The sequence below is a fragment of the Lemur catta genome, chromosome 19 (genome assembly GCF_020740605.2).
Source record: "Lemur catta isolate mLemCat1 chromosome 19, mLemCat1.pri, whole genome shotgun sequence".
NCBI classification, from domain to species: domain Eukaryota; kingdom Metazoa; phylum Chordata; class Mammalia; order Primates; family Lemuridae; genus Lemur; species Lemur catta.
The window spans coordinates 19385352-19397355 of NC_059146.1; the positions used below are offsets into that span (position 1 = coordinate 19385352).

Consider the following 12004-nt stretch of genomic DNA (forward strand, 5'->3'; position numbering starts at 1 on the left):
CCGGCCTCCCAGAGTGCTAGGATTACAGGCATGAGCCACCGCGCCAGGCCAAGTTCTCATTCTTTATTATCATATTTTTTATAGACTGCATTAAGAGCTGTTAAATCCTTAAACTTATTATGTATTTTATTCACCTATTTTTGTTTTAGAAGATTATTTTCTTCTAATGAATAAATATAAAAGACATTTGTATTTTTCATATCTTTTAGGTTGGGAGTATGTGTTTAAAAACAGTGAATTTTCATCAAAGCAAGATATTTATGAAGAGTCATCCAAAGCAATGACAATGGGAAGAAGCCATCTTACTTATAACCTTAACTGCCCCAGTATGAGAGAAGACTGTGAAAGTGAAGACTGGTTTAAGAATCAGTTGAGAAGTCAGGAGGTTCACTCTAGTCAATTAATCATCATGCATAAAGAAATCATTCCAGAAGATCAAAGTAATGAATATAATAAATCTTGGCAAATATTGCATCAGGATGCAATACTTGATATACAACAGAGTTTTCCCACAAAAGAAAAGGTACGTAGGCATGATCCACAAAAGAGAAGTTACCGAAAAAAATCTGTTGAAACAAAACATAAGAAAGTCTATGTGGAAAAGAAACTTTTGAAATGTAATGAATGTGAGAAAGTCTTCAATCAGAGCTCATCCCTTACTCTTCATCAGAGAATTCATACTGGAGAGAAACCATATGCATGTGTTGAATGTGGGAAAACCTTCAGCCAGAGTGCAAACCTAGCTCAACATAAGAGAATACATACTGGGGAGAAACCGTATGAATGTAAAGAATGTAGGAAAGCCTTCAGCCAGAATGCACATCTTGCTCAACATCAGAGAGTTCATACTGGAGAGAAACCTTATCAATGTAAAGAATGTAAAAAAGCCTTCAGCCAGATTGCACACTTGACTCAACATCAGAGAGTTCATACTGGAGAGAGACCTTTTGAATGTATTGAATGTGGGAAAGCCTTTAGTAATGGTTCATTTCTTGCTCAGCATCAGAGAATTCACACAGGAGAGAAACCTTACGTATGTAATGTATGTGAGAAAGCCTTTAGCCATCGTGGATATCTCATTGTACATCAGAGAATTCATACTGGAGAGAGACCTTATGAATGTAAGGAATGTAGGAAAGCCTTTAGCCAGTATGCACATCTTGCTCAACATCAGAGAGTTCATACTGGAGAAAAACCTTATGAATGTAAAGTATGTAGGAAAGCCTTCAGCCAGATTGCATACCTTGATCAACATCAGAGAGTTCATACTGGAGAGAAACCATATGAATGTATTGAATGTGGGAAGGCCTTTAGTAATAGTTCTTCACTTGCACAACATCAGAGAAGTCATACTGGAGAAAAACCCTATATGTGTAAGGAATGTAGGAAAACATTTAGCCAGAATGCAGGCCTTGCTCAACACCAGAGAATTCATACTGGAGAGAAACCTTATGAATGTAATATTTGTGGGAAAGCCTTTAGCTATAGTGGATCTCTTACTCTACATCAGAGAATTCATACTGGAGAGAGACCATATGAATGTAAGGATTGCAGGAAATCTTTCAGGCAGCGTGCACACCTTGCTCATCATGAGAGAATTCATACTATGGAGTCATTCTTGACTCTTTCCTCTCCCTCACCTTCCACATCCAATCAGTTGCCAAGACCTATAGGTTTTATCTCCTAAATATATTTAGAATATGACCCCTTCAATCTACTTCCATTTCATCCTTGTCCAATGCACATTGATATATTTTACATGGAATATGGAAATAGCTTTCTAATTGGTCTCCCTGTATTTACCATCACCACTGTCAGTTTTCCACATAACAGCCAAACTTGTATTTAAAAAATTGATCATACCATTTCTCCTTCATTAAAATTCCTCAGTGATATCCCATAGTTCTTAAGTTAAAGCACACATTCCTCAAAATAGCCTATACGACCCTTTACCTCCCAATATCTCCTTGTTCCAGACTACCTTCTGAAGCCCTTTCATGTCATTAGCCATCTCATTGTCTGCATACTTACCCAGAATTAAGAACTCATATTCCAGCATCAGATAGATCTGGGTTAGAGTTCTTGCTCTTCCATGTTCTAGCCCTCTAATTTGAGGGGAGCATTTGTCCTTTGCAAGCTTCAGTCCTATTTATATTATGGGAATAATAATGGTACTACCTCAAAAGTGAATAGAAGAATTAAGTAATGCATGTAAATTTCTCAGCAGAGTGCCTAGCATAAAGTAATAACTAAAACATGTATGTAAAATAAAAAGATACCATGGTATACAATGCAGAGCTAATCATCTCAGCTGTGATCTATCTGACAAATGGAAAGAATCAGCAGCTCAGGCCTGGGAGATTGTAAAGCTTTTTGATTAAGAATAGTAATCATTATTCTAAAGGTAGCTGATGAGGGTATCCAATACAATAGGATTGATTAAACAGCTGACTTCTATCAGCATGAACACGTAGATATATGACTTTATTGATAAAAAAAAAAACAGATATTCAACAGTCTGAAGAAGTCAGTTTTAAAAATGACTTTTAATAAGACAGGCAGAATTTACTCAGATGTACACATTTATATGAAAGCAGATGCAAAATAAAAATTTAAAACACAAGAGAGAAAACTTGAAAAGATCAGTAGCCTACAAAGAATAGAAAATAAAGTATATGAGCACCTGTCCTAGTTCTGGGTGAATGAATTGTATGAAGCCTATGTCATTTAAACTAGACAAGGTGTTAAATTTCTAAAATTCCAAAATTAGAGAAAAGAAACCAAAGCTGTAAATTAATACTTATAAATTGGCTGCTCACAAACATGTTTGACTTGGTTTGCATTGAGGTTAAAATAAATGTGAATACCTGTAGGAGAGCATGTATTTTCTAGTTCTCTTAAGTTCAAACTACTCTGTTCCTTTATATGTGACCTGTCTTACTCTATATTTCTTCCTGACTCCTGAAGACTTTGAGTATGTAGTTAATGCAGTAAACAATTCACATATGAATATATATACGAATATAATGATGAAAGTTTAATGGAGGATGAAAAAGGAGATATTTTTATCTTCCTCTATGGTAAGACTAGCTATCATATAGATGTCAGTAGCCTGTGAATTAATCTACAAATTCTTTATACCCAGCAAAACCTGGACAATAATTTTTCAAGGTTTGGAACATTATATGTGTGAAGATACACACATGTACATTCATAGAGATACAAAGAAAATACATAATAAAAGTGACATTTCACATGAATGGTTTAACAGTATTAGGAAAACTGATTGTGCTCTGTACAAAAATAATGCTCTCATTCTATACCTGAAAGTTACTTGCAAGTGGTTAACATTAATGTGGAACAAACAGTTATTAGAGGATTGTGTAACACACAATCATGGAATGAGAACAATATTCCTAAAAATGAAATTGCAAGTCCTCTTGCCCCCTACCCCCAAGATTCACAGGTTTGACTGCATATGTACTTTATAAAGCTTTTGTATGGTCAAAGATAGTATAAAAAAAGTGATAACTTTTTTTAAAACCTCAGAATGGGAGACAATTATTGCAATATATATAACCTATGAAAATCATATCCTTAACAGTGCTCTTACAAATCACTTAGAAAATGACACTTCTCCCCTCGTAGGTAGAACATATGAAAAGGCAACCAGTGACCTATAAGTGTAATAAGTACTGAATCTCACTGTGACCATAAAAAGACAAAATATCCATTTGTAAAAATATATCAGTAAAAATTTACATTGTGTAACTGTAGGAAAGGTGATACTTCTGTACACTAATGTGGAGGGGTATGAATTTGTACAACCTGTTTGGTGGGCAGTTCCTCAATTTTAGAATTTTGTTTGGAAAGCCAAGATTTTCTTTTGCAATTAAAAAATAGCACATAATTTTGTCTTACTTCCAGGGCCAATTAAATAGGAAGATGTAAAAATTATTTTTTTTAAAAAAAGGATTATCAGTTGATGAAAAAAATTACATTTTATAAAAGACAAAAAGGAGATGATGGTTTATTCATGAAATGTAGCAGAAGTAGCTGCTACCTGTAATGTTTGAATCACAGAAAGGCTTTAATAATGGGAGCCAATCTGCCCAAAGGATTCTTAGGGAAGTGTAGGCTTGGAGTTGCTTGTGTAGAGGCAGGGAATAATAAGGAGACATCATGACAAGGCTGCTAAAAGCTTTTCTATGTGAAAGTTATGTTAGTAGGCCCTGCCAGCAGCTTCCCTACTCCACCCTCTCTTCTATAATACATTAAATGGGATCATTACCTCACATCATTCATTAAAAAATGAGTCCTAGATGAATAAAAATTTAAATGTAAAAGTAAATTACTAAATGAAAGTATTAGAAGAAAATATGGTAGGATATGTTTATTATTGGTGGTTCCTCAATTCCAAAATTGAGGAACTGCCCACCAAAGAGGTTGTACAAATTCATACCCCTCCACATTAGTGCATAGAAGTATCACCTTTCCTAAAAAGCTTCAATAAATAGTAGATGTGACCCAGGACAGTGGTGTTGAGGATGACTAGGATGCCTACTCTGCAAGCAAGCATAGAAACAAACCAAATTATTGACAGACTAAGAGTCCAGGGTGTCAGTGAAGAAAATCTTCATGAAGAATGGAATGGCTTCAATTATATAGAATTCATACAAAGTTGGAGGACCTTAGCAATATGTTGGATACAAAATTTTGTTCTTACAAGGCAAGAAAGGCAATTATTGGCTCTGGTAAAAACAAAGGAAAACATACCAGATATCATGGTCTTAATGTAAAGCAAGTACTCAAAAAAGGTGGCATGATTTTGGAAAATAACTAGAGTATGAGAAAAGGAAAATCCATTTGACTGATATTGGGACTAGTCTCCTATAAGTGGGTACTGGGATCATAACCTTGGGCTGGTAGAGGAGGAATATTATCTATAATCTTCCCATCACTTGGCTCTGGCTCTTCAGAGAGTGATTTTTACAAGGTGACAGTAATACAATGCTATTATATTTTCTATATTTCAAATATATAGATGAGTCACTGAAATATATCTAACTATAAATATCTACTTAATAAGGTAAAAGACAAAATATAGTTGAGATATTGGATGATGAGAGGTAGATGGAGAAATAAGAGACTGAAGGAAGAATAAGGGGTAATAATATTCTCATGGCACACAGAGAGGATTTAAGAGATCTGTCTAGGCCGGGTGCAGTGGCTCACGCTTGTAATCCTAGCACTCTGGGAGGCCGAGGTGGGAGGATTGCTTGAGGTCAGGAGTTCGAGACCAGCCTGAGCAAGACCGAGACCCCATCTCTATTAAAAAAAAAAACAGAAGGAAATGATTTGGACAGCTAAAGAATAATATACATATTATATATACATATAATATATTATATATATATATTATATATATATATATATATAATTAGCCGGGCATGGTGGCACATGCCCCTAGTCCCAGCTACTCGGGAGGCCGAGGCAGAAGGATTGCTTGAACCCAGGAGTTTGAGGTTGCTGTGAGCTAGGCTGATGCCACGGCACTCTAGTCCAAGGAACAGAGTGAGACTCTGTCTCAAAAAAAAAAAATTTTTTTCTATGGGTCAAATTGACACAGTACAAAGTGGTTTGGAATTAATCCCTCATTCCAGTAATCCTGACATGGCTGCATATTAGACTAACTCCAAAAGCTAGAGACTGGGGCTGGGGTGACAGACAATGGCTGAGCCTCACCTGGACCCAGCATGTCAGGGGACTTCAGGGGATATTCTTTTAAGACCTTCCAAAGAAGTCCTCCCTCACAGAAGGTGTCAGGTAGAGACACAACCTACAGAAAGTGAAGCTGTTTACATATGAGATAAAGGACAGAAGATCTGATCCATAAGGAATGTCGCCTTCAAGTAAGGAAACTTTGTTTTCCCGTTCCCATTTCCTGATCTCTATAGAAGAACGGCAGACTGGTGTATCCCTACAAGGAGGCAAGTTTGTTTGTATGAGTAGCCTTTAAAAATATTTACTAACTTCTGAATGTAACATAGTGGAACCAAGAAGTCTCTATTTCTCCTTTCTGAAACCAAGTTTAAGCAACAAGAATAAGAAGAAATAGATTTGGAAGTTTCATATTTGATGAAGTGAAGAAACATCTATAATTCTGAGTTTCAAAATTCTCAAAGTAGTGCTGCCAAATGTGGCATGAATCCTGAAAGTGGTAAGGGCTGCTGCATTGACAAGCACAAAACTCCCCCAAAGCAGTAACATATCTGGAAAGGCAATAGAAAGGGCATCTTGGTTGCAGCCACAATATCATTTGAACAGTCTACTTTACAGGCATTCCTAAACTCTATTTACAAGTGCAGAATGGCAGGGGTGAGCAGCAAGAAGGCTCTAGGGGAAAACACATGGGTTTTGCAAAGACAATTTACCATGTGACAGAGGGAGAGGAAAGATTGCCAGTGATGTGTGCAGGGCTACAAAGTAAAGGCTAAATCCTGCTACACAAAGTATGGGTTATGGACTAGCAGCATCAGTGTCATCTGACAGATTAGCATTCCAGAATCGTGGTCCCCATGCCAGCCTCATTATTCAGAATCTGTATTTTTACAAGATCCCTAGGTGATTTGTATACATTATGGTTTGAGAATCACTGAGCTGACACACATTTCCTGCTAATCTGAAGCAGTGCCTTTGATAAATAACTAGATCAGGAAGAACTCCTCTCATTCAAAAATTTAAAAAGGCCACCCCTTTACAGATCCTATTGATAATGGTAGACTCAAACTTACAGAACTTCCCTTCATTAAAACTGAACAAAATGAAAAGAAACGGTGCACCAGCATCATGGAAAGAGGAAGTGGTACCACCTCATATCCCACACTTAAACATGTAATACAGAAACAACAGTTAGGGCCATACAAAAAGAATATGCCAGCATCTATGGCACTCTCTGTCCTCTGGGAAAAGCAGCATAATGGAGAAAAAGTAGGTGGAGGAAATTCTGGAAAATTTCACTGACATATCCCAATCTGGGGGGCAAAATGTAGGTAGCACTGGACAAAGGTACATAAAATTCCTTTAAGAATCATTTTACTTCACACCAGATAGATACTAGTTTGGTTAGGAAAGGCAAGTGGGCAATATCTATTAAAACATGCCTGCCTTCTGACCCAATCATCTATCCTCTAAAAATATTGGTAAAACTTTTCAAAAGCATATGTACAATACTGTTAATGGCATCATTATTTTAAAAATTAAAATTCCTAGATTTATAGTGATTCCTGCCCTCCCTAAATGCGTATCTGAAATCTGCACTTCTGGCAAAGATGGAGTTATAGGGAATGATTTAACCTGCCATCTGAAATACTAAAAAACTGCCCAAAATACATGAAACCTTGCTGTTCAAAACATTGCACACTGGGCAATGAAAGAGTGATCACTGAAAAATGGAAAACAAATATGATTCATATGATTTCCTTAGATAATTGCACGGAGAGTATCCTTGCTGTGGTTCAGGTCTTTCTGAATTGAGGTGATATAGCTCGGAGTCAGAGTGATCAAGGTAGCTAGAGTTCACAAGATAGTCCCTGAGAGGAGAGAGCTCTCAGAAAAAAAAATCCCTAGAAATCTATAGAGGGTTGCCCCTCTATTTTTCATTTGAGTACTTATCAGAATATGGATGTGAGGAAATTACCTGAAGCTGGAGAAAGAACTGACAAAACTACAAGGAGAAATAGATAAATCCATAATTATAACTGGAGATTTCAGCATGCCTCTCATAAGAGAAGATGTAGGCAGAAAATCAGTGAGGATATTGTACACTTGAACAATACCATTTGACCTGATTGACATTTAAAGAACAATCTACCCCAAGAAGAGAACACAAATTCTTGTCAAATGTATGCAGAATGTTTACCAAGACATGCCTTGTTCCAGATTTCCAAACACATCTCAATAAATTTGAAATACAAAAATGCAAAATTTAACATACAAAATATGTTTTCTGATCAGAATGGATTTAACTTAGAAATCAAATAACAGAAAGATAATTAGAAAATCCCCAAATATGTGGACCAAAATAGCACACTTTTCAGTAACCCATGGGTCAAAGAAGAAATCAAAAAGAAAAGAAAAATAGAAAGTATTTTGAGTTGAAGGAAACTTAGAACACACATATCAAATTGTGTGGGATGCAGCTAACACAGTACTTAGAAATAATAACAGCACTAAATGCCTGCTATAAAAGAAAGGTCTCAAATCAATGACTTCAATTTCCACCTAACAAATTAGACAAAGATGAACAATGAACTCCAAAGTCAGCATAAGAATGGGAATAATAAAAATTGGAATGGAAATCAACAAAAAACAGAAAAACAAAACCTGGCTCTTTAAGGTCAACAAAACCAATAAATCTTCATGCAGACTGATAAGAAAAAAAAGAAAATATACAGGTTATCAATATCTGGAATGGTGGAGGTAATATAGATACAAATTCCATAGTTATTAAATGAATGATAACAGAAGTTATGAACTTTATGCAAATAAATTTGACAACTTAGATAAAATGAAAAATTTCTTGAAGGAATCAAACTACTAAAGCTTACTCAAGAAAAAGATAATCAGAACACTTATAAATCTGAAATAGAATTTGTAATTTAAGCATTCCAAATATTTTCATTTATCTCTTTTATTGTTAGTTTAATTCTGTTACTGTCAAGGAATATACTTTATACAATAACTGCTTTTTAAAAATATATTAAGATTTGTTTTATAGTCTGTCTTGGAGAATGTTTCATGAACAGTTAAAAAGAACATGTATCCTGCTCTTTTTGAGTAAAATGTTTTTACAGATGTCAACAAGGTCAAGCTGATTGATCATGTTGTTCAGGTCTTCTATGTGCTTACTGATTTTCTGCCTACTTGTTCTATTAATAAATGAGAGGAGTGTTGAAATCTCCAGTGACAGCTGTGAAATTGTGTGTTTCTCCTTTCAGTTCTATTATTTTTTCCTTATGTAATTTGTACCTCTGTAATTCAACACATATACATTTAGAATTTATCTTTTCCTGGAAAACTCACCCTTTTATTGTTACATAAACTCTGTCTCTATCCTTGATTGTATTCTTTGGTCTGAAGTCTACTTCACTTGATACCAATTGTAATTTAAGCTTTTTGTTAATGTTTGCATGGTGTATCTTTTCCTCACCATTTAGCTTACATACACTTTTATATTTAAAGTGTGTTTCTGGTAGACAGCATATAGTTGGATCCTGCTTTTCTGTTCAGTCTTACAATCTGTCTTTTAACTGGTATATTTAGACCATTCACATTTGATGTAATTTTTATATAGTTGGATTAAAATCTATCTATCCTGTTAACTCTTTTCTAATTGTTCCATCCATTCTCTGGTTTTTGTTCCCTCACTTCCTGTCTTTTTGTTTTGTTTTTTGATTTTTAGTGATTTTATTTTGTCCTATTATTATTTACGTATCTTTTTAAACATTTTAGTGGTGACTAATTTAGGGTTTATAATACAACTTTAATACATCTTTAATTAATCAGAATATACCTTCAAATAATACCACTTAACATAATATATTCCCATTTTGTCCCAAGCATCCTTTATGCTTCTGTCCTATTTCACTTTTATATGCTTCAATACAGCCAGTTACCATTTGGATAAATTTAAAAAATTATTTTACCTTAATTTATTCCATTTCCATATGTCTTCATTTGTTTGTGTATCTCCAAGTATCTGTTGTGTTTCATATTCATTCTGCTTGAAGAACTCATTTAACATTTCTTGTAAAGTAAGTCTTCTGGCAATATATTCTCTCAGTTTTGTTTCTGTCAGAAAGTCTTCATTTCTCTATCAATTTTACAGGTATTTTCATGAACTATTTTATGAAGACAGGTTTTTTTCTTTCAGTACTTTAAAGGTGTTATTACATAGTTCTCTGTCTTGCAATGTTTCTGATAATTCTGCTTTAATTCTTTCTTATCTTCATTCCTCTACATGTAATGACTCCCCTTCCTCACTGTCTTCATTCAAAATTTTCTGTCTTTGGCAGTTTGAACATGGTATGTCTAGGGGTGTGTATGTGTGTTCACTTTTAGTATTTACTTCTCTTGGTGTTCTCCAAGCTTCATAGATTTGTATTGTGGGGTCATTAATTTTGGAAACTTATTAGCCATTACTTCTTCAAATATTTCTTCTGCCCCCATTACTCTCTCTATGCCTTCTGGGATTCAATTTATGTGTGTTGAACCAATGGCTATTTCCACACAGCTCTTGGATTCTCTGTTCTTTGTCACTGCTCCTCCCACCCCCATGTTTCAGTTTGGGTAATTTTTGTTGACCTGTCTTCAAGTTCACTTATTCTTTCCTTGGCTGTGTCAAGGATATTGATTAACCTGTTGGAGACATTGTTCATCTGCTTACTGTGTTTTCCATTTCTAGTATTTCCATTTGATTGTTTCTTATAGTTTGTCTCTGCTCAAATTTCCCATCTAATCCCGGCTGTTGTGTACCTTTTCCATTAGAATCTTTAACATATTACTCATAGTTATTTTAAATTCCATGTCAGAATAACCAACAGCTATATTATTTCTGAATCTAGTTATGAGGACTGCTGTTTCTTGGTGGGCGGGGGGTGGGGAAGTGTTACTTTTTCTTGCATTTTTGTATGCCTTGTAATTTGTGGGTTTTTTTCATCCTGAAAGCCAGATATCTTTTGTAGGATAGTAGAAACGGAGGTAAACAGATTTAATTACTGGAAAGAGCAAGTTTTTCCTTCTATTGAGCCTTTAATGTGTGAAGAGGGCTTGAATTAATATAGTTAAGAATTGGGTAGGTTTAAAGTTTGTTGTTGCTATGGTTAACCTAAATTCACCACAGGCTTCAAATACCACTAGTGATTCCTTATTTTTAGGGCAAAGGCTAATATTCACAAGGGTTAATCTCAATGTTTAGGTCACCTTCAGGTTTAAGTGTTACCTTTGGATTATGCCTCAGAGACAGTCCAGCTATACCAAAATATCTTATTTAATAATTCATTCAAATATTATTGAGTACTGAACACTTAAGTATGTGTTAGTCACCATACTAAATGCTAGAAATTTTAACTCCCCAAATACTCTACCTTCTGTCATTATTTTATGCATCTGTACATTTCTCTGTCTTTGATAGCCTTCCAACTTTGTATGCCTAGTAAATTCTTGTTATTCCTTTAGTATAATAGGTAATAGTATTAATCACCACCTCCAAAAAGCAATCCCCAAATTCTCCATCACCATGAATTTCATCATCCTCTTCTCTGTGCTACCTGTACACCTTATACATATTTCTGTATTTTTTCTTGTATTCCCTGGTAAACTTTATGTGCCTGTGGGCAAGAATAGTGTCTTATAAGTTTATATATCCTTGAGGTTTACCAGTGATTAGTCCATGGTAGCTACATGCACAACAAATGTGCACATGAGGCCAGGCACAGTGGCTCACACCTGTGATCCCAGCATTTTGGGAGGCCAGGGCAAGAGGATGGCTTGAGGCCAAGAGTTCAAGACCAGCCTGGGAAACACAGTGAGACCCCCATCTGTTAAAAAAAAATCTTTTCTTTAAATGTTCAGGTGAAATGTTTGCTAAAGGAGACCTACAAATCCATAGGCATCCCTTAAAAGAAAAATGTTTCCATAATGGGCTCTCCTACATCATTCTAATGATAAAACATTGGTTTTGGTCAGTTTAAGTTTCACGATTTCAAAAAACACCCTTGACTTTCTTCTTAGTTTGGATGCTATTTTTAGAACTCACATAATACAAAAGAATTAAAATAAATAATAATGGTTTCATTCCTTTAGAAAACAATTGAGTTCCTAGTAGTTGGGAACACACATGAGTCTGCAATTACTTTACCTTTACAACACCCTCACAGATGTCTCTAAGAGCTGAAGAAGAGGAGTTGTGAGGCAGTGTGCAAATGAGATGAAGTGAGGATTT

General features: G+C 35.2%; 1 protein-coding gene across 9 annotated transcripts in view; it reads left to right on the forward strand.

Annotated features, from left to right (window-relative positions):
* ZNF583 (zinc finger protein 583) overlaps positions 1 to 2872 on the forward strand; it is a 28242-nt gene extending 25370 nt beyond the window's left edge. For all 9 annotated transcript variants that reach the window (XM_045532553.1, XM_045532554.1, XM_045532548.1 and 6 more), the window contains one exon: positions 210 to 2872. In XM_045532553.1, the coding sequence (XP_045388509.1) occupies positions 210 to 1687 (1478 nt within the window). In that variant the 3' untranslated portion in view covers positions 1688 to 2872. The remainder of the gene's footprint in view (positions 1 to 209) is intronic.
* Positions 2873 to 12004: the final 9132 nt, after the last annotated feature.